Here is a 23909-nt window from a genome sequence, read left to right as displayed (position 1 = left end):
TCAATTATATTCTTATTAGTCTAGTACTATTAATTTGGTTTCTTTTTTTCATTTTTAAGAAAATTCAATTAGATAGTTTGCTACTTTTATTATTTTGGTTTGTGGATATATTGTAGTAGTTATATACTTTCTCCATTCTTGTATTATATACTTTCTCCATTCCACAAAAATATGCACTCTTTCCTTTTTAGTCCGTCCCACAAAAATATTAACTTTCTAATTTTAGAAAGTCTTTTATCTTTAATAAGGTGAGACTGATGCACTATTTATTAGCACTAAAAATACCTGCAAGTTTACATGGGTAGATCTAGTATAGCTAAAGATCAGTACCGAGATATCGAATACAAAGAATAAGATTGCAACTGGCTATAATATACTAAGCGTCATATATTATTTAGAGACACGAAGTTTTGGGTTTTAGTTTTATAAACTAGACATAAATAAACAAGTATAAAAAAATACAATAATACAAAACAGGCTAAAAAAAAGTAGAGTTTTAGGATCCAACTACTACGACGGTACGACCTAGTGATGATTAATCTCATAGAACTTTTACCTTTATGTGTCTCTAGGATTATTAGGAAAGTCGCAATTCTAGGCTAAGCACTCTCTCGAGTGCACCTATCCAATAGATTAGACTCTAACTATCAAAGTCTCCTTCCAACAGATTAGATTCTAACTCCTTAAGTTCTTAAGACCCAAGCTCTCACAAAGGGTCCCCTCTCTCGAGTGCAGATAAACCTATGTGTTGTACTCGTTCCTTTTACCACATAAAACTAGCTATCTCTCGACCAATCTAGTTAAACGGCCATATTTCTAAAGTTGGCCAGACAAAAGAACAATAAAAGCACAGGAACAAGCAAAACAATCACAAGAACTAGGAAAAAGTTCAATTCAATAAATCAAAACATGTTCATAATAGTTTTCACAAAAATTCTACAAAGGATGTTCAACTACCCATAAACAAATAGTAAAAACAAAAAATAAAAGTATGAAACATGAAAGAAATTGATCAAACCCAAGGTTGAATCTTCATTCTTCAGTCTTCTCTTGCCTGGTGATGCACTTTTTATTAGAACTAAATAAACCTGCAAGTATACAGAGTATATATAGTATAGCTAAAGGTCAGTATTGGATATCGAACACGGGGAATAAAGTCACAGACTGACTACCTTCTACTAAGCTTCATTCACTATTTGAAAAGGCGAAAGTTTTGAAGATTTTTTAAAAGAAGAACAACTTGAAGATGATAAAACAACTAATTGCAAATAATTAAAGAGATAAAATATGAGAGATAAAGAGAATTCCAGGGATGTGCGTTCACAGTTATGGTTATACAAAGTCCAACTACAATACCCTAGCATAGTTTATACTTCGATATAACGAGTCACATAAATTATGCCAATACGGTATAAGCGTAAATTACTAACACTAGGGTTGTCAATCCTAGATCCGTAACTCCTAAAAGCTCCTAAGATCCTTGGAAAGTCCCCACTCTCAATTAACAGTGTCGTTTTAAGGAGAGCTAATTGTAGTATCTACTAAGTAGATCTAACTCGCTAACCTCCTCTCACGATTATGTAGCAAGTTATATTAAATCATCACCGAATGTGTCACTCAAACGTGAAGTATTATGGAACAACTTAAGGAAGAAACGAAGTAAAAACAAAACGGATATTAAATAGAAAACGAAATTGTATAACCAAAGTCGTTACTAACACATCCCTAGAATCCTATGAATTTAGTTACACATGATAGAATAAGCTAAAAACATAGATTGTAGGGAAGACAAAATGAACATAAGGACTAAAGCAATTAAAACCCAAAGGTTGAATCCTTGTAGCTCCTTGATGATCTCTTGCTTCTTTCTCCAACCCCTTGCACAAAGAAGAACTCTCAAGTTTATACTCTAGAATTACGAGGAAAAAAAGGATTCTAATGAAGAGGTTTTAGGGGGTATTTATAGAGGGAAAATTGGGCTCCATGAAATAAGGTAAAAGAGAGCTAAGTTTGGTAAATCTTGGGGAGAAAGTAGGTCAAATTCGTGCGCCGCGTTTTCGCAGCGGGCCGCTGCACTTTGGCCAGCGGTCGCTGCACAATGATCTGTAACCTCTGCCTCTTGGATAGCGGTCACTACACTATGTTACAGCGGTCGCTGTGAATAATACCGTAGCTTCGGAAACTCTTCTAGCGGTCACTGCGCACTCCCCAGCGGTCGCTGAACGTGTTCTTCGTTTCAGCACAACTTTCTCCAGAGCGGACAGCTACAGGTTCGGCGGTCGCTGGGCTCGAATGCTCCAGATTTCCAACTTCGACTTTTTTCTATCTTTTTAGGCTCAAATATGCACAAATCTCACAAAACACGTCAAATACAAAATATGCAAAATATGAACATGAATTGTGATTTTGACATTAAAACAGACCAAATAAAAACCTTAAAATAGTGCAAAATCTGAGCGTATCACCTGGATCTGTAGAGCTCCGCTCTAATGGAAGATGGATGAATTATTTCTGGAAGATGGAATGGAAGAATGTGTAGAGGGGAGAAGGATTGGAGGTTCTGGATAAAGAATATGAATTACGTTAAGAGGTATTTATAGGTTGGAAAAAGGTTTATTTTTTGATAAATTTCGCGGCCTTCAAGAAATGAGAGATATTTGCTTCACAATATAATAATTTTTTTTATCTGTGAATTTCCGCCTAAATTCCCACCAGTTTTGACTACACTGCGCAACGTTCATAGAATAGTCATAACTTTCTCCACAGTACTCCAATTGAGACGTGTGAGATATCCACGCGAAACTATTTCGAAGACGAAGAGAATGGTATGCATTAAGCACTGATTGGACTTCACATTTTCTATAAAATTAGCTTGAACTGACGTTGCTGCACTTTGGCCTTTTTTCACCTTTTCTATCTTTTTCTATCATTTATCAACAAACACGTCAAAAATACCAAATGTATAAAATATGCAATTTAAGAACATAATTTGCATGATTGACATTTAAAACAAGTCAAATCTAGTCCTTAAAAACATGCAAAATCCGTGTTTGTCAGGAACTCATTCTCAAGTAACAATACTTTAATTACATTTTCTCTCTACATCTCTTTTACTTTACCAATTTAACATTAAAACTTGTGCCGAACCCAAAGTGCATATTCTTTGGGGACGGAGGGAGTATTATGTAACTTGAAATCTTAGTTTGATTATTGTATAAAACAAGTGTTATTTTGTATTTTAAAATACTGTAGTTCTGAAAGCTAACATAACATGTATTCCATGTATTCCGACTAAGTTGGGTCATATTCCTTTTGTGGCACGTCCCATCAAAGTTGAGTCATTTCTTTTTTTTTGACAAAAGCCAAAACATCTTATCACTTTTGCTTTACTCGGTTACAAACTTTATTCTCTCTTATCTCTCCTACTTTTTTCATCTCTCCTATATTATTTTATTATCATTTAACACAATTTCTTAATTTCCGTGTCCAAAAGATGTGAGCCAACTTAATTGGAATGGAGGGAACACTGGTTTTAATATTATTTTATTTTTATTATGTGATGGGGAGTAATTATTTGTCATAAAATTTGCATTTATGGATCACATATTCTGGATCTGTCGCTGGTCATATATCATTGCTGCATAACATAGTGCTACAAATTTCGAAGAGAATTTAGAATGACAATCGAGAATAAGAGATAAGTACATAGTGTTAAAAAATTGGATGAACGTGGTATTTATAGATGATATAGAATGTATTATAGGATATAAAGATCACTTGCAGACCCGCGAGTGGACCTAACGTCTACACCTAATTGGCGCGTGGAAGGGACAACCCCCTTCCATCACTTTGCACATAACAGACAGGGGAACGGGACGCTTGTAACGCGTCCTGATTGTGTCTCGTCCCTAGGAACGGAATAAACATCTGTGTTGCACACTCTCGTATTCTATTACTCTCTAGTATTTCCCGTACAGTCCTACACCAAGGAATTGGTTTATAAAAAATAACCACCACCAAAACGTGGATTTAGGTAATAGAGATATCAGTTCTTAATTAGTTTTTCAGCCCTCCAATGATCCAAATAAATCTACATCTACTTCACTAAACAAATTAAGGGAAAACGAGTTCATATTAGTATTAAATATTACTCCACACTTCTTGATTTCCGTCAAATTGAAACAATAGTAGATTTCAAACTCCGGCTGTAGTTTCCACATGTTGAAATTCAAACACATGCAAAGCATATTGTATTTAAATAGTTGTAGTTAAATCTTGTAAGTTATTTAAAAGTATATAACACACACTTCACTGTCGGTGGCATGATTAGGCTCTTAAGTCTTAAATGTGAACAATATTTATCTAATTAAGTAGCCTTTTCTAAACATGAAAACACACACTCAACTCATGTATATAATATGTCTCAGTGTGCGTAAACATTTTATCTTGTTAATATTTCTCAATACAGATTTCTAATTTCTTGACTACTGAAATGGATTTTGAAGATGGTGTGAGCAAGAAGACGACGAAGACCAAGAGAGTTCAGTTTGAAGCGAAGGCGTTGCTTCAAAATGACAGGGATAATAAATCTTCGTATCAAGTGAAGATTTTGATGACCAAAGAAGAAGCTATTCGATTACTATCCAAATATAAGCATGGAAATATTCTTGATTTGAAGGATGTGGCTCATCACTTGACTCACACCAAGAAAGTTAGCTGATATTTATCTTTTCTGTATATGTATTCAAGCCCCCAAGCTCAATTGATTTTGTATGAGCGATATGATTTAGCATTAATTGGTTGCTAGCTATTGTTTCTTAGCATATCATTAAATGCTTTATTTTGTCCCAGCTTCTATAGTTCTATGAATATGTATATGGTATGAATGTTACATCTATTTTGTTCAAACATAGCAAAACTCTAAATATACCAACAAGTATGAAAATGGAGGGCACCCACTCCCTCTGCCGAAAGGCCCAAAAAACACGCAACAACTAAGCGAAGCGAACACATGAAAGGGGCAAGAACATTTGTTTCTTCGATTGTTACACCTTCATCGAGTAATTTTAGTCAGCTATTCACACATTTGTCCAGTAGAAAGGAAAATTACATGCACCACCCTTCAGTCCGTGAACCGCACCTCTAAAGAAAGGGCTTCTTCTCAATATTCTAGTTTAGTTTAATCATACGGTTATTAACTTTGTTTCTTAGCCACTAAATGAACCGCGTGATCACTTATGAAAAGAAGCTTCAGGTCTTTTATTAAACTTAGCGAAAAGTGCATCCATCTAGCTAAAGGGCATGAGACCGGATCCTTTAGCAAGCAGAATATAGAATCCAGAGGCTACTAGAATACTTGCACCAGAATATGACATGATCCAGAGTTTCTCGCCGCTTCTTGCAAAAGGTGCATAGGTTGTCTTCAATCACGGGAATCTATAAATTTGTGTTGTATTTTCTGCAATATATATTTTCCTACATTTTCATGCAAAAAAATTTTAAATTCTTTTTATGTAAAATTAATCACAAATTATGTTACAAATATTAATAATAAATAAATAAAAAATAACATTTAATATGTTTTATAAATATATTGGTTAAATGTACCCAGCACACGTTTCTCAGGATTCCACAAACGTTAGAAAATAAAAGCTATTTACCCGATACATATAATATCGGTAATTTTTTGTGTTCTTATTATGAATTAGTGAATTACTTTTTCATAATGCTTCACTGTTTACTACTCCATCTGTCCCGCTTAAAATGATACGTTTTCCTTTTTAGTTTGTCCCAACTAAGATGACACATTTTCTTTTTTGGTAACTTTCTATCTTCAATTAATACACTCAACCACTTTTTCTCACTCCTATTAAAATATTCATCTTTCTTTATCTCTTTATTTTAATACTTACACCCACCTTCTCTCTCTCCAATTAAACACTTAAACCAATAACTCCTAAAACCGCGTGTCGGCTAAGCAACGTGTCATCTTAGCCGGGACGGAGGGAGGAGTAGTAGTAGTACTATTGTTTTTATTGAGCATTTTATAACACAATAAGGAATGGGGAAGGGCCGAAGGGCAAATTATAAGAGCATCCCCATCGCGGCGTCCGTCCGTCCGTCCGTCCGTGCCAGCGGCAAGGACGAGATCGTTCGCTGCTGCGAGCCGTCCGTCCGTGTCAGCGGCACGGCGCTGCTCTTAGCTAAGAGCACGTCCGTGCCGCTGAGCACCCTTACGTGGCGCGTTGGATTGGCCAACGGGCATATTCAATTTTTTTTAATTCGAAATTAATTTAAAAAAACATTTTTAAATAAAAAAAATATTTTCCCAAAAATTATATCCGTTTTCTACCCACTTTTATTTTATTTTTCAATTTTTTTTCCCAAAATTCACATTTTCATCTATAAATACCCCCACTTCAACACAAAAAAAAAAATCAAATTCTCATTTATTCTATCATCTACATTCTCTCATCTTTTTTTCTCATATTCTCTCATTTAAATTCTCACCACACTACACAATGTCCGGCTCCGGCGATCACCCCTCTGGCAATCGCGGTTGGAACCACGATTGGTTCAACTCCGACTCATTCCCTAGTCCGAAAACGCAATTTTCGGCCCCTCCTTAAACCCAAGGTTCGCACGTTGCGGGTGGCTACCGCCCTTACCCGGTGGACGACCAAAATGCCTCCGGATTCGGGTGGGCACCCGAACCCGGATCAGGAGGGAGCGGCAGCTCTACTCCTACTCCTACTTCCATTCCTACTCCTACTCCTACTTTCATTCCTACTCCTACTCCTCCTACTCGTGGCACCCGCACCCCGTACACTCCGGGTGAGATGATAGCGATGTTCAAAGCCTACTTGGCAGTCTCCGAAGATCCGGATGTTGGCACGAACCAAACCGGGGAAACGTATTGGTGGCATATCACTCGTCTTTACAATGAAACCCAGCCAGGGGGAACCATCTATCGCAATGATCGTATGGTGCGCAATTGCATCTTCAAATGCAATGACGCAATCGGTAAGTTTCAGGGGTATTACCTCCGGGAAGAGCGGTCGGCGAAGAGCGGCACGAGCGAGCTCGACATCATCAGTGCCGCCTTGGCGACCTACCAATGCATGGAGTTGAAAGCGTTCAAGTACCTCGCTTGTTGGCAGGAGGGACGCCCTCATCCGAAGTATAGGGACGGCGTAGTAGCATCCTCCTCCAGCAAACGGTCGAGGTCGGTAGCCCTATCTGACGGCGCCTCCAATGATGTGGCTACCCAGCTTGCCGGAACTAGCTTGGGTAGCCTCGACGCTGGCCCGAGCAGTTCCCACCGGCAGCAAGGAAGCCGTCGCACCCCGACTCCATCCGCCCCCGCTCCCTTTGTGCCTCCTCCACCCTCGAACAACTCGTTGTGGGCCCTCTTGGGTCAACTCTATATGAACGATATGTCTAAGATGACTCCGAAGCAACTTGCAACGCATGAGCAAATGATCCGGGGTCTCAAGAGAACATTGGGGATAGATGACTAGTCTTCCACGGGGGTATTTTTTAGTCTTTAATTCTGTAATTTTTAATTTGTAGGATTTTAATTATGTATTTTTTTTATTTTTTAGGATTTTAATTATGTATTTTTATTTTTTAATATATTTTTATAATGTAGAAATGTTTTTAGTAATTGAAGTATTTAAATTGAATAATAGAATGGAGGGACCTTGAGCTTGTCCTTAGCTAAGAGCACGGATATGGGTGTTGTGCTCTTTGCTAATGATAAGGAGTAAAAGTGGGTCCGGACCTGTCTCTCTGCTCTTAAATAAGAGTACGGATGGGGATGCTCTAAATCTATACTAAAATACGGATGGTCGTATATTTATATGGGTGTAGTTTGTATAAAAAAATATGAATTACAAATAATTGATCATTGGCGTCAGATGCATAGATAGCTATTTAAATCTCCATTATTTTGGATTTTTGTTGGAAATTTTATCTAACACTGAACTGTCTAATTGCCGTATATTCGTATAATCGTATGACCTAATTTCTTGCACAAATTTGGAGATTTAGATATTCATTCAACTTCAAACTGAATATAAATCCCAGGCTTTTGCGAATAGTTATATGAGGTTTGTTCTCTCATAAATGAATTGCTCTAACTCTGTCGCCGACTTCCTAGCTTCAAAGACAAAATACACAATCAGAGATAATTAGATAAATGTCTAAATCTTGACAATTTAAAGGGTCAGCATTTGCATTTACTACAAGTTTGGACATTATTGAAACATTTTAAATATTATTCTCCCCCTGTCTTGCCATTGCTTCTCAATAGTTTCATTTTCAGTCCATAACTCATTTCCTTCACATATTACTACTACTACAAAACTGAGTATTATATAAGAGTAGGATACATATTCGATTAAAATTTTCAACCTACTTTCTATTACATTTCTTAAAACATGTGTCGGATCAAAGTGTGACAATTAATGGCGGACAGTTCCAACCAAGAGTAACTAATTTCATGATAATCATCATTTGTAATGGTAACAAAAATCAGCAACCAAGAGTAATTAATTTAATTTCTTGCACACCATAAGTAATTAACTAAAGCAATTATTACACATCTACATATATACTTACAAATTTGGCTCTCTCCAATACATGTTTGCCATAATAAAACTCCCAATACACATGCCAAAGAACCAAGAAACTAAAAAAAGTAGATCTAGGATTCTATAGAGAGAGAGAGAGAGAAAAGGAAGTTCATATATCCATCTCCTCCGCAGGTGTCTCAACGATGCTATCCAAAGATGGCTTCCAACCCACACTACTTCTCTCTCTACTTCTCCTTATCTCTTCCAAAACATCCTCAATTTTCTTACCTTGTGTCTGTTGCAGCTCAACCATCAGCCATTCCAGCTCCTCCTTAGTTAACACTATCTTTACTCTCACCTTCTCCGATTTTCCCGCCATTTCTTCATCACGATTCTCTGTTTTTGGCACCGTTTCAATGCAATTTCCCATGACTTGTTATTTTTTTTGCAGGAAATTGATATTTGGTCTGTTTTGAAGAATTATATATATATAGAATAAGCTTAAGTAGGAAATAATTGAAGAGGGTGGTTAGGAAGTGCATGTGAGTGTGGGCTCACCGCTTTATACAGATTTGATTTGAAGCTCTCCAGCTTGAGACACACTTTGCAATCCATTTGTCTTTTCCTTCACGCGGGAACTACTGTTACTCCACTCTCCTATTTTATCTTTAAAAACCCTATATTTTATTTCAAAATTATTACTACCATCCAATATTTTCAGACATCGAAAATATTATATTGTTGCTCTGCCGCGAATTTGTGTTGATTTAATTTGTTTAGAGTCTCGTGACCTAGTAATAATTAAGTGTGAAATGAAGATGAAACACAGATGTTTAATAATGTTGCCCATACTTAAATAATCAAAGATTCCTAGTTATCTTAATCAATAATCTAAATAATTAAAGTTTTTTCTCTAACTTAATCACTACAAAAACTTAGGACAAACAAATTGAAGTTGAAATTTTTTGATGAATAACGAAAGTTTAGAATGCAAAAGTGTTTTGTGCACAATTCTTCATATATTTTTTGCTTTTTCTAATACGCTACCATTTGCATCCTATAATTTTAGTTGTGACTATAATAATAAAGACATTTTTTAAAACGTTGATGTTATATTTGAAAACATAAATTAATATTCTTAATTTTATAAACAATTGTCTTTAGTCATTTTTTTTAGTGATAATGCATTAATGCTTGTTAACTACTCATTTCATCCTAAGTTGATTGCTCATCAAATTCTTGAAAATAAGTTTACTACTATTACTTATTAGTAGATCTTACAAGGGGTTAAGTGGAATTGGCATTTTTTTTTATTATAACGCCGTACTTGGACGAATGTTGCATGATATTAGGAGAAATTATTAAATGCTGTAATTCAGGTAAGAATTGATCTTATAGAAATAATTAAAATCAAAAGGAGTTGTTTGGATGCTACCATATAGATATGATTACACTTTTGCAAGTAACTATATAATACATGAGTTACTTGAAAGGTCAAAGGTACTATATATATTGAAAGTTTTTCGCTCATAAAATTCAACCAATCATACATACTACACATTTGACAAACATGAATATCGCCCACGGCCGATGTTCGAGGTGCGTACGGGATAAGTTCTCGATCTTGAGGTAATTGTTCGCAAATTACTCTAGTCATTGAAAAAATAAATGGAAATTCAATTTTCATGAATGAGCATATGATTTAGATTTTAGCTTACTAGTACTATTTGAATTTTGATGGATTTATATTCTGATCAAAGATTAAAAGGTACTAGTAAATAGAGGGGTAATTGAAAATGCATAGATTAATATAAATAGCACTCCCCTCCCTTCGTTCCCTCATAATTGAGGTAATTTTTTTATTTTAAAAAATTCCATCATAATTAGTCATTTTCATATATAATACTCACTCCGTCCCTAAAAAATATAAACAGTGGATTTAGCATGAGTTTTAATACTATGTACCAAGTATGCTATTGTCCTCCATAATTTGGTTGACTATTTTATAATAAACCTTTACCGAATTTGCTCGACAAATTACGACTAGTTTATGAGAATATGTCTCTCTATTTATTCGCAATTTATCAACACTAAGGGCATGTTTGATAAGTTTGTAATACCAAGATAGAGAATTATATATGGACATTTCTAATTGTTTGATATCATAGTTAAACTTAACTCAAAGCCCAATATAAGACCAAGACTCTATCTAATCTTACCAAAATTATAACATTAACCTTGTTTATGTATCCCACCAATTTGTCAAGTTAAGTCATGTTATTTAATATACAATACAAATTTAGATAATTTCTTTTCTATCAAACAACAACGGAAAAAAATCATATCTTTGCATATCTTGACATGAAGCCCGTATTTCTTATCTTGTTTTACATATCTTCTCATATCTCATCTTTTTTATCAAACGAGTCCTAAAAATACTTGTAAGTAACAAGATAGATTTAGACATTTAGTATAGCTAAGGCCGTGTTTGGTTGGCAGGAAAGTAAAGTTAGCAAGAAAAATGATTCCTGGGAATATGAATTCCAGTAACTTTACTTTCCTGTGTTTGGAAAGTATCAAGATTTTAAATTTATATTTAATTTAAACACCAAACTAAAAATATATTTATTATTTTTATTTATAAAAAAGAATAATATTGTAAAAATTTTAATAAATTATAAATTATAAATAATAATAATTATATTAATTATTACGATGGATAGTTTAAATATGGATCATCCATCATAATATATAATAATATAATTATAATTATAGTTACATGGAGTATTATACTGATTTATTATAACAATAAACATAATAATTATTATATTATAATTATAATATTTATGGATATTATAATTAAATAAATTTTATAAATTAAAATTGCACTATGAATTTATTGATTAATTATTAATTTATAAAATATAATTATTATTATTTTTTATAAAATTTATACATATAATTATATTTAATTATTTAATAAATTATTAATTACTATTATGAATTATTATAAAATATAGTTATAATTATGCTAATTTTAATTATAGTTATTTATTATAGTGATATTAAGTATCATTTATAATTTTAAATTATATTTAAAACATTGTAAATAATAATAATAATAATAATAATAATAATAATAATAATAAAACTATATTATATTGCTTAAATATGTAAGAATCCTAGAACTGGGAAAAAGAATACTTTAAAAAAGTTAGGATTCAAAATCCTGGAAACTTGTACTAACTTTCTTTGTTCTCGGATTCTGATTACTTTCCCAGTTTGATTAAAAACCGATACAAACATAGAAATTTAAAATTTAAGGAATCAAATTATTTTCCCAGACAGAATCCTGATAACAAAACATGGTCTTGGCAACCAAACATGGCCTTAAAAGGTAAAAACATGGTATGGTATCGAACATGAGAAATAAGTTTACAGACTGTCTATCACTATTCGGAGAAACATGGTTTTTGGGTTATTTTAACTAAGTTAAAAGCAATTAAACAAATACACAGTTTGATCAAATATTGAAAGCAATTAAACAATGGTTAAAAACAAAGGAGATTGGGGAATTTCAGGGTATGATTTCACAACTTTTGTGTATTTAAAACAAACACAATTATGATATCCAAACAATGACTATATGATTACTAGGGTTGATAACTAGCATGGAGGTTCTCAGACTTAGCTGTACTTCCAAACATATTAATTACCCTTATAAAACCCACACTCTTAGGTTTATCTTTTTTTGGAATATTAACTTTAGTGTCATCAATTCTAATCTAACATGGGATCCTCCTTCCATTCTTTCACATGCCACTAAATCATACACATGTTGTCTGCCACACAACCAAAAGCATTCTCCAACAAATTTGAATGAAGTAAATGAAATCTTGGATATCAAAAATTAGAACTAAATATACATAAAGAGTTACTCTCAATTTCGAGAATTCAACAAATTAATTACCCATATACGAGATAATAAAATCCAAAATAAGAAAATAAACATAAAAATAATTAAAAGACAAAACCCAAAGGGATGAATCTTAAAGTCTTCGTCTTCGATCTTGTCATGCTCCAAACTCGCGTAAGCTAAAGAAAAAACTCGCATAAGCCGTGACCAAGCAGGGAAGTTCTTTCCAACGAATTTGAATCATACGGAAACTGTTTCTATGGATTTGGTCATGTTTCGTAAGATTTATGATGCTCACTTGATCTTGGTTTGTTTTCACACTCAGGAATGAATGGTAGGGATTGGTTTTGCTACAAGATTTTAGTTGAAGGGTTGAGGAAGGTATGAACAATGATGAGATTGCTCCGAAAAAAGGCTAATTTGGGTCTAATTCAAAAAACAATTGGGTTTCGAGGTTTAGGATCGAAAAATTGCTCGTGATGATGTATTAAATATTGAGATTGACCGTGAATTGTGTATTTCATTGATAGGTTTAATCCTTTATATAGGATTAAGAGTATTTAGAGCATCCATAATAGTCGGACCACTATCCGCCCTAGTGGGCAGACTAGTTGTCGTCACATCAACATTTCTTAGTCCGGCCCTTCCTTCTGCAGTGGTTTAGACTAGTGTCAGCTCTATCAATTAAAACCCATTTTCATTTAATTTATGTTATTATTTTTTATTTTTGTTTTCACATGTTATAAATAGTAAAATTAAATATTAAATTAAATTGTAAAAATATACATTACTTAATTTTTAAAAAGTTACAAATTTTATAATTAATTTTATTTTTTTTCAAATAATAAGTAGCAAAATATAATATACTCTAGAACACAAAAAATTTAAATAAAATACTTACATTAATTGAAAAAAACAATTACATTACTTAAATTAAATTTACACTACCATAAAAATTAACATGTTTATAGGAAAAAAGTATAAACAAAAAAAAAAGAATGGAATAAAATGAGAAAAGAATAATAAAGTCAAAATAAAATACAAAATGTTGGGTTTGGCTTGAACCCACAACCTCTATGATTTTTTAACACATTTACCACTAGGCTAGACATAGATTTTGCATTGAAATTAAACAAAGTTTTACATAAAGCAACAAAAACTCTCTTTCATGTGTAAAACTAATTGTCCCACATCAAAATCACAAAGAAGCGAGTTGAAAACGTATCTATAAACTATCATTTATCCCACACCGAAGGCACAATGAAAGTTGGAGTTGAAAACCTATCTATAAAAGGTTTACTCAAGTAATGCAAAACTTATTGATCTAGTGTAAAGGATTATATTCTACAAAATATAAATTTTTCACTAATTCACAGATCCGTCTTTTAGTATGGATCATTGTGAAATTATAGTTTTTTTTATTTTAATTTTAAAAATTATTTTTATAATTAAAAATTGATTTTTTTTATCGTTCGTCGTTCGTGCTCCTGCAGAATGCGGACGAGGAGACGGACGACGGTCGGAGGCCCCTTCGTCCACGACCGAACTTTCAGGCGTGTGGCTCGTCCAGATGATTGTCCGTCGACCTGCAATGGTCGGACGAGTTCAAACGAGCGCGCGGACGAGGCCTCGTCCTGACGAAATCTTGACCATTGTCGATGCTCTTGCAAAGGGATAGAAATAGTTGTACAAAAATACATATGGAAAATATATTTATAATGTGTGGTAATATTCTTCCAAAAATATATTGATCTTCTGTAATCTTTTTCTTCATTAACAGGAATAAAATCAGCCATTCACCCTAATAATTTTATGCTTTAGTGCATAAAATATATGAATATAACGAGTTTGGTGGAATGACTAAATAACTTTTTTTAGTTAAGTCCTGTGTATGATCTGTTCACTATTTCTTTAGGTTGAAAGTGATAAATATCATTTCATGCTTAGTATTTTTACTAAAAACTTCTCATTTAAAAAAAATATATTTGATATATTTAAGAAGTCTTTAGAGTAATTGGGATTGCAAATTGTTGTTAATCATTGTTTAAGTTTTCAACAAATAAGGAGTATACAATAAATCGAAGTTTTTTTTGAATAATTTCTAAAGAATATTTATAGCTATTTTTTTCTGTTTTGATTTTCAATTTATTGGTTTCTAGTTGCTTGTCAAAAATCATATAAGCGTAATTGGATCAACATTTAATTTGAACAACCCTTTTTATAAACACTTCGAAGTATAGGAAATGTATCCAGCCCCATTTTATTTTAGCCCAAGTAAAATTTTCTATATGTGGTGCTTGCAGTGACACCGTTAGTGCCGCGGCCCGGCACCAACCATGGATGCGGAGCACCATTGCTTTTGCTTATGTCAATAATATCAACTAGTGTCACGTATTAACTATTCCCTTCGCTTTACTTCTTCTTAACTCTAACTATTATAATTATTCTTATAAAATAAGTACACTCTTTTGATTAGGACTCGACGGAGAGAGTATTATTTATTACTAACTCTTTGTATCTTTCTTTGTATCTTTATAAAATGATGTCACTGGTTTTTTTCACTCTTTCTTTTAATATGGAGTATATACTTATTTATTTTTTCGTTCTTGTAAAATTGTATACTACTAGTACTACTAGATACCACTATCCAAATTAGAAGAACACAATCCTTCACCGTCCTAGCTATATACTTTATCAAGATTATTTGTCTATTGTTCTACTCTTCCTGTATTTATTATAACCATTAGCTCCACAATTATAGTAATCAAGAAACTCCAAAACACCAAGTAGGTATGCTTGGACTAATTATTTTCAACATTATACGCCACATCTACATTATCAATCACCGTCTAATATCATTCAACCACCCCAACTTCCTACTCCAATAAAATTTCTAGTCAAAATTGTGAAATCAATTAATACATAAAATTGCTTCACATAAACAAAAGCAAAATGGCTAGCAAAACAGCAGCAACACTCATCCCTCTCCTCACTCTCTGCGTCTCCTCATTCCTCTCCACAATCCCTTCTCTCTCCGCCGCCGCTCCCTGCAGCCCCCAATCATGCCACGCCGCCTTCGGCCCGCAGATCCGCTTCCCTTTCCACCTACTCCACCGCCAATCGCCCAGCTGCGGCGGCCGATCGGGCTTCGAGCTCCGCTGCAACCACCGGAATCAGACGATCCTAACCCTACCTCACTCCGGCGCCTTCGTGGTGGACCACATAGACTACGCCTCTCAAGCGATCTTCATCAACGATCCGAACTCGTGCCTGCCGCGTCGGATCCTCAATTTCTCGGCTGCCGGCTCGCCATTCCGCGGCGCTTACACTAGGAGCTACACGTTCCTCAATTGCTCCTCCGATTTCATGGATTACGATCCTGCTCGGTACACGCAGCTCGATTGCCTGAGCGGGAGGAACCACACCGTTCTCGCGATGAGATCGGATCCGGCGGCCGCGGCGCCGGCGACGTGCAGGAGGATTAAGAGCGTGAGGGTGCCGATTGAGTGGGAGCTGTCGCAGTTCGAGTGGACGCAGATGGATTTGAGGGATGATTTGGAGCTGGTGTGGAATGATCCGCCCTGCCGGAATTGTGAAATTGGGGGCGGGATTTGCGGATTCAGTGAGGGCTCGACAGTTGCCTGCTTCCGCCATTCTGGATCCGGTCAGTGATTTTTTTTTACAAATTTTTTTTCGTTTGTCTGAGTTTTCTGCAACTGCTAAAACAAGAGGTTAAATTCTAGTGATGATAATTAATAGTAACTACGTAATTTAGTGATTGAGCTGCGCGAAATTTAATTCTAGGATTTATTTAGCTACCAATGCCAAATTCAAGTCAAAACAATAGTATATTTAGACTGAGCTATATAGATTTGAACAAAATCTTCTAAAAATATTGCACATGATTAAAAGTTTGTAGTTAAGTTTAGAAAATTGCGAACATAAAATTTGTAGTATTTTATAGACCACTTTTAAAACTAGAAAAAAAGTACTTTCTCCGTGCCACTGAAAATGACTCATTTTTCTTTTTGGTTTAAACTTTATACTCCCTCCGTTCCTATGTAGTAGAGACGTTTTTTTTTCGGCATGAAATTTAAAAAATTGTGTTAAAAGTGAGTAAGTAAAGGAAGAATAAAGTATGAAAGAAAAAAGGTAGAGAGAAGAAGAGAGAATAAAGTAAGAGGGAAGAAGAATTATGCTTTTTGCAAAAATAGGAAATTACTCAGCTACAGTAGGACAACAAAAAAAGGAATACGACTCAGCTATAGAGGGATGGGGGGAGTATTTCTTATAGAAATAAGCCGAATTTCCTTTTTCGTTCGTCATATAGAAATAGTTCATATTCATTTATGAAAATCTTTTCATCTTCTCTTTTATTTTACTATTATTTATGAGTCACACTATATTATTTTAACTATTTTTTCATCGTTTCTCTTACTTTATTAGTTACTCATTAAATCCGTATTATTCTTAAATGACTTATTTCTATGGTCAAGATGGATTATAATTTGTAAGACTAATATCAAAATATCTCCATCTCACAAAAGTTAGGCTAGTATATACTGTTTGATATAGTAACTTTAGCCTTTTAATGAAAGAACCCGAAAAGAGAAAAAAAAAAAAATACTACTCCTGTATAAATTGAACGATTGAAGTTGAAATATTGCAACATGAGCCTGATATTTTCAAGAACACCTACATGCAAATTTAATTTAATACTACTAAATAACTTGGTAGGTTTTCGGCACCCAAATAAATGCCGATTCTAAGCTATTTTGCTATCTAGTGAGTTTAAATAATTTTGTACGAATCAGTACAAATTTTTGAAGGTGTGATCACAAATAATCCAATGTAATAAAATCGGATTCGGCTGCGAATTAGTGTATGGTTCTTATCTAGTCCGGTCCCGATCCAGGTATAAAAATTAAAAATCACTACTATAAAGTTGTGCTGTTCCATACTAATGGACCGATTTTATATTTTATATTTTTATTTTTTATTTAAATTTGTTTTGCAATTATAGCTTGTGTAATTATTTATTCTGGAATTTTTAATGAGAAGAGTTGGGAATAGAGATGGTTAACTATGTTGTCGTGTTAAATTGTGAATATGAATAATTGTATTAGGACAAATTTTGCAATTTGCATATGCTTTAAAATATAAAAACCAATATGTGTAAATTAATTTTATATTTCATATGCTACAAATATGGGCGGATTTTCAGTCTTTTGGCTTATTTTTATATAATACTACTAATATATTTTTATCATTTACAATAAATTGTTCTTATTTTTGAAATAATTTTATAAATAAATTATAATTATTCGATATTGAAAATTATTGATAAATTTATAGATTTGTTGGAATTTAGTTTTAAGATTTTCATTGTGCAATTATATTTTTCTTCATAAATAATATTTAATATTTTAGTGTATAATAGTATAAATTTAACTATATTTATTTGTATTTTAAAGTATTTTCGCCTGATCGTTGCTATGGTCGGTCCAACAGTCTGACCCGTGAAGTGATAGCTTCATCGATTCGCTTAATGTTTCAGTTCCATTTTTAAAACATTAGGGGCATTTAGGGCGGGACTGTTTGGACCATGGAAAAAACAATTTTATTAAACACGTGTGTAATAAAATTGTATGCGTTTCATATAAATTGTACTCCCTCCGTCCCACAAAAGATGTCACACTTTCCTTTTTAGTTTGTCCCACAAAAGATGTCGCATTTTCCTTTTTGGAAAAAGTTCTCTCTCACATAAATATAAAAATTATATTTTCTCACTCTATTTAACACACAAAACAAAATCTCCTAAAATCTCGTGTCGTCCCACAAGTGTGACATCTTTTGTGGGACGGAGGGAGTACTGTGTTTTCACGTGATATTTTATAAAATGATATGCAAGAAAATATATTTTTATATAAGAAGATTATGATAAATTATGGTAAAGACAATTAATTAAGAAGTGTAAATAACTGTAATCTAAGCAATGCAAAGATATGCCCAATTATGTTTCTCTAATGATTGGGCTGCAGTGAGCTTCTCTGTTATAACGATGTTATGTTTGGTATAGGTCTTCCAAGGAGTGCAAAATATGGAATTATAATTGGAGTGGGAATACCGGGATTAGTATGTCTTATAGGGCTCATATGTTATGCTTGTGGCATGATTCGGGCTTTTAACCTCCGAAGTAGCATCAACTCCAACCTCCCGATGACAATCTCCGACCAAAGGCCTGTGATTAGGTCGGTGAGCGGCCTCGATGGGCCCACCATACAGTCGTACCCAACGACAGTGCTAGGGGAAAGTCGTAGACTTCCCAAAGCAAATGATGTTTGTTGTCCAATTTGTCTCTCTGATTACCAACCAAAAGAGACTTTAAGAAGTATTCCCGAGTGTAATCACTATTTTCACGCAGATTGCTTAGATGAGTGGCTTAAGCTCAATGGCTCTTGCCCTTTGTGTAGAAATTCGCCGGTCAGCTCAGTTGCCACCCCGTGTTTCTCACTGTCTGTGTCGTCTTCTGGTTCGTCACCATCAACTTCGGGTATTTCTTAGAATTTTCCTAGCTTTTCTCACTCCACTCATTTTTGTAATGTTTTTTGTACATAGTATACTCCATATGAAATCTTTGACACGAAAAAGAATAAATATAGTATACTCTCATATGAGTTTTTTTTGTTTAATATATTACAAAATGTTTAAGCTAAAAAGACAATGAACTAACTTAACGTAAGCAACTCTAAGCAACAACAAAAAATAAGGAAGCACATGTTCTATCTAATAAGTACTACTAGTATAAAAACAAGAAAATAGTAGCAAGCGGGCAACATATATAAATGTCTTTTTTTCGTAATCCTGATCCACCAAAGAGCGGTGATATCACTATAGCATTAAATTCCATGGTGACGGCCATTGTTGAAATGAAATTTATCTTCTTTGTTAAATTATGTATCTAGTTTGGGTATAGCTAGGAGTGAGGCTTTGTTGATAGTTTGTCAATAGTGAATGTTGTTGAGAGTGGTTGCTACCATAATTTTAGTGGGGATTCTTTGGTTCCATTGAAGGTCATTTTTTTGTTGAGTTGAAACTCCTATTTTTTTGTTGTTTTTATTATTTTTTGTTAGAATCGGCGGAGGAATCCGGCCCAAAACAACAACCAACAACAGAGAATCAATCAAAATGGAACAGCACCCACAATTACGTGGTTCGGTCGTAAGACCTACGTCCACGGAGAAGCTTTCAACCAATTTATTCAACGCACAATCACAATCAGAGTATTTGATTACAATCGCTCAAGAATCACGCTGAGAATCACTCAAGAAATCAAAACGCTCAAACTCGAGAGCTCACTCTACAACTTTCGATTTCCTCACATAGAAAGTAAGTCTCTCAATCATGATCAATCTATCTCTAACTGAATTAATCCCTTATATATTTGGGATGTGAGAACTCACCCATGGTTCAGTAGAATTGAGGTCAAACTGCTCCGGTTGTAACCTCCAAATACAGAAATAGCCGTTGGGAGCTAACCCTTCTTTCTCCCCCTTTTCTCTTTTCTACTTTGCTATTAAGTCCCTCAATTTTCATGTTATACAATATGCATCCACATATCACAAATTCTCCACCTTGGATCATGATTGAATGACTTGATCTGTTTCTCTTTCCCTTTACTTTCTTCAGTGTTGGACCACATTCACCATGTACAAGCATTTCTTAAGCTCAGAACATGGCAGAGTCTTGGTAAGCATATCCGCTGCATTGTCTTCCGTGGATACCTTCATCACTTTCACATCCCCTTTATTCACTTCATCCCTGATAAAATGCAGCTTCACATCCACATGTTTACTCCTCTTGTGGAAAGTTTGATGCTTGGTGAGGCAGATTGCACTGCTTGAATCATATAAAATAGTAACTGCCTCTTGCTTTATCCCAAAGTCAGACAATATTCCCTTCAGCCAAAAACTTTCCTTTACAGCCTCAGTTAATGCCATATATTCAGCTTCCGTAGTAGATAATGCCACCACTGACTGTAGGCATGACTTCCAACACACAACTGAACCATACAAGCAAAAAATATACCCAGTTTGAGACTTCCTTGTGTCACAGCTGACTGCAAAGTCTGAGTCACAGAACCCCACCAATGGGTCTTGATCAATTCCCTGAGCACATAATGTTGTAGTCTGATGTCTCTCCCAGATACCTCAAGATTCATTTCAAAGCATGCCAATGTTCAATGCCAGGGTCTGCCATGAATCGGTTTGCAACACTTATAGCATGGCTTACATCAGGCCTTGTGCACACCATCGTGTACATCACACTCCCAACAATACTTGCATATGGGATTTTGTCCATTTCTTTCCTCTGAGCTGCTTTCTCTGGTCTCTGAGTCACACTCACTTGAACTGTTGCCCAAGTGGTACTGAAATCGGCTTGCTTTTATCAAGCTGAAACCTCTTCAATACCTTGCAGATATAATCATTTTGTGCGAGCCAAAGCTTCTTCTTATGTCTGCTCCTAACAATATCCATACCTAAGATTCTTTTGGCATCCCCAGATCCTTCATATCAAATTCAGACTCCAATCCTTTCTTTATTGATCTGATTTCTTCCATATTTGCTGCTACAATGAGCATGTCATCTACATAAAGCAAAAGGTAAGCAATTGGTGTACTGCCCTTTCTCTTAATGAAAACACAACTATCATACATAGACTTCTCAAAGCCTAAATTCTGGATATACTCATCAAATCTCAGAGACCATTGTCTGGAACTCTGTTTCAAACCATACAAACTCCTCTTGAGTAAATACACTTTCTGCTCATCCCCTTCTTTGACAAAACCTGGTGGTTGTTCCATGTAGATCTTTTCTTTCAACTCACCATGTAAGAAAGCTGTTTTTACATCCAATTGATGTAATTCCCAATCTCTATGAGCCACTATAGCAAGTAAGATTCTGATGGAGGCATGCTTCACAACAGGTGAAAAGATTTCATTATAGTCGATTCCCTCTTTCTGAGTGAACCCTTTAGCCACCAACCTGGCTTTATACCTCGCTTTGTTGTTGTTGAATGCTTCCAATTTCTTCTTGTATATCCATTTACACCCAGTAGTTTTCTGACCATAAGGCCTAAGCACCAGAATCAAAGTTTGATTCTTATATAGAGAATCAATTTCATCCTACATTGCCCTCAACCATTTGTCTTTCTCCTGACTTCTAATGGCCTCCTTATATGAGGATGGCTCATGATACTCCACTTCTTCTGCTACAGCCAAAGCATAGTAAAGCATGCTATAATCACTGAATTTGGAGGGGAGTTTTATCTGCCTTCTTGCCTTTCTGGCAGCAATGCTTGGCTCAGGTGGTGTTCTAGATGGGGGCTCTGGATCTGGTAAAATAGTATCTGAACTTTCATCATCAGTGTGCCCCTTATCCCCAGCTGCATTCAGCTCCACCTCAACTCGAGTGCCAGCTGATTGTTTGCTCAGATAAGAAAACTCTTTTTCTTGAAAAGTAGCATATCTCCCGATCACTACTTTCCCATTCTTTGGTTCTGTGCACCATAATCTGTAGCCTTTAACCCCTTTCTGATATCCCAATAGTGCACACCTCAAAGCTCTTGGTTCAAGCTTGCCCTGCTGTATGTGTGCATAAACTCTACATCCAAAAGTCCTCAATCTAGAATAATCCCCATGTGAACCATACCACTTCATGTCTGGAGTCTCAGAGTCAATGGCTGATGATGGGCATTTATTGATCAAAACCGCGGCTGTGGAAGCTGCTTCTGCCCAGAAAGTTTTAGGCATTCCAGAAGTGAAAAACATGCACCTCACTCTCTCCAAAACTGTCCTATTAGCCCTCTCTGCAACTCCATTTTGTTGTGTGTTGTTAGGGACAGTTCTATGCCTCTTAATACCTCTTTCCTTGCAGTATTGATCAAACTCATGTGACAAAAATTCCAAACCATTGTCTGTTCTAAGGCATTTCACAGTTTTTCTTTTCTCCAATTCTACTTCTTTGCACCATTCTTTAAACTTAGAGAAAGCTTCTGATTTTTCCTTCATAACATATATCTTTTCTAGAAAAATCATCTATTATGGATAGAAAATACCTTCCTCCACCTGTGCTAATGGTCTGTGATGGCCCCCAAATGTCTGAGTGTGGATAATCCAATGGAGCTTGTGAACTATGCTTTGCTTCCTTAAAACTTAGCTTCTTGCTCTTGGACAATATGCACTGCTCACAGCTACTAAGATCCACAGCAGCAGTTGACTGGTCAAATTGAATAAGTCCCTTCTTGACTAAATCCTTAATCCCTGCTTCACCTACATGCCCCATTCTTCTGTGCCATATGGCTAAATCAATTTTCTATACTGCATTGACCTCTGCTGCTATAACATTTGCCTTCAGATAATAGAGGCTATTTCTTCTAACTGCCTCCATCACAATATTGCCATTTTTTAGCACCTTCAACACACCACCAGCTGAACTGAAACCATTCCCTTCCTTTTTAGAGTCCCCAAAGATATCAGATTTCTTTAGATTTCTGGGATGTATCTCACATCAGAGAGTATCTTGGTTGATCCATCATGCATACTCAACTTTATGCTTCCTATTCCTTTTATATCACAGGTGTGTGATTGTCCCCCAAATGCACTGTTCCATCTGCAACTTTTAACTCAGAAAACCATGCTTTGTTGGAGGTGATGTGGAAACTGCATCCTGAGTCCATCACCCAAGAATCCAAGATTTGTGCATCTGAAACATTCAAGATATGTCCCTCTTCAACCATTTCTGTAACATCAGTGATGTGTATTTTTCGAGTTTTTATATCAATGAACTAATAACACACAAATATATCAAATAGCTATAAAATTACAACCGAATCTGCAAGAGTACAAATGTAGTTGTAGTAAAAGAGTGTCGAACCACATGGAGGCGTACGGTTATCTAATTCGAAAGCAAGTAAATTTTGGAATTTTTGGATTGAGAAACTAAATTGGAACAAGAATAAGTGAAGAAATAAAATGCAAACACAAAATATAACCAAGGGAGTGAGAACATTGCTCCTAATATGCTCCAGATGTGAATTAACTTAATGGACCAGTTAACCTATGGATTAAAGATTAATCTAATGAAAGTTGTAAATATCTCGTTCATTCTACTCACACTGAACATGTTCGCAGATGCTTGAATTTAACCTTGCTGAACACTAAGATCAAATTCGTACTCATTGGATTATCACTTCTACGGAAGCATAGTAAGCTCTAATCCAACTTCTAATTTCCAACGTACATGATATATTTACAAAATCAATTGAACATTCCTACGGAAGCACAGTAAATGTCCAACAATTATTGTAACGACATGAAATCAACTTATCCAAGATTCATATGCTTAACACAATACAAA

General features: G+C 34.8%; 1 protein-coding gene across 1 annotated transcript; it reads left to right on the top strand.

Annotated features, from left to right (window-relative positions):
- Nucleotides 1–15369: 15369 nt before the first annotated feature.
- Nucleotides 15370–19180, top strand: LOC125211302 (putative RING-H2 finger protein ATL21A). The gene is made up of 2 exons (XM_048111033.2): nt 15370–16156; nt 18572–19180. Exons 1-2 carry the CDS (start codon nt 15445–15447, stop codon nt 19054–19056), a joined length of 1197 nt encoding a protein of 398 aa, XP_047966990.2. The 5' UTR covers nt 15370–15444; the 3' UTR covers nt 19057–19180.
- The last annotated feature ends 4729 nt before the right edge of the window (nt 19181–23909 follow it).

Source organism: Salvia hispanica, chromosome 3, assembly GCF_029641045.1.
Source record: "Salvia hispanica isolate PSC_SH4W2 chromosome 3, Shi_PSC_v1, whole genome shotgun sequence".
NCBI classification, from domain to species: Eukaryota; Viridiplantae; Streptophyta; class Magnoliopsida; order Lamiales; family Lamiaceae; genus Salvia; species Salvia hispanica.
Note: the sequence above shows the minus strand (reverse complement) of the source record. Positions and strands in the feature narration are given on the sequence as shown.

Coding starts and splice junctions, on each gene's coding strand:
- LOC125211302 (XM_048111033.2), top strand. CDS start 15,445: ATGGCTAGCAAAACAGCAGCAACACTCATCCCTCTCCTCACTCTCTGC. Junction 16,157..18,571: donor CTTCCGCCATTCTGGATCCG/GTCAGTGATTTT, acceptor TGTTTGGTATAG/GTCTTCCAAGGAGTGCAAAA.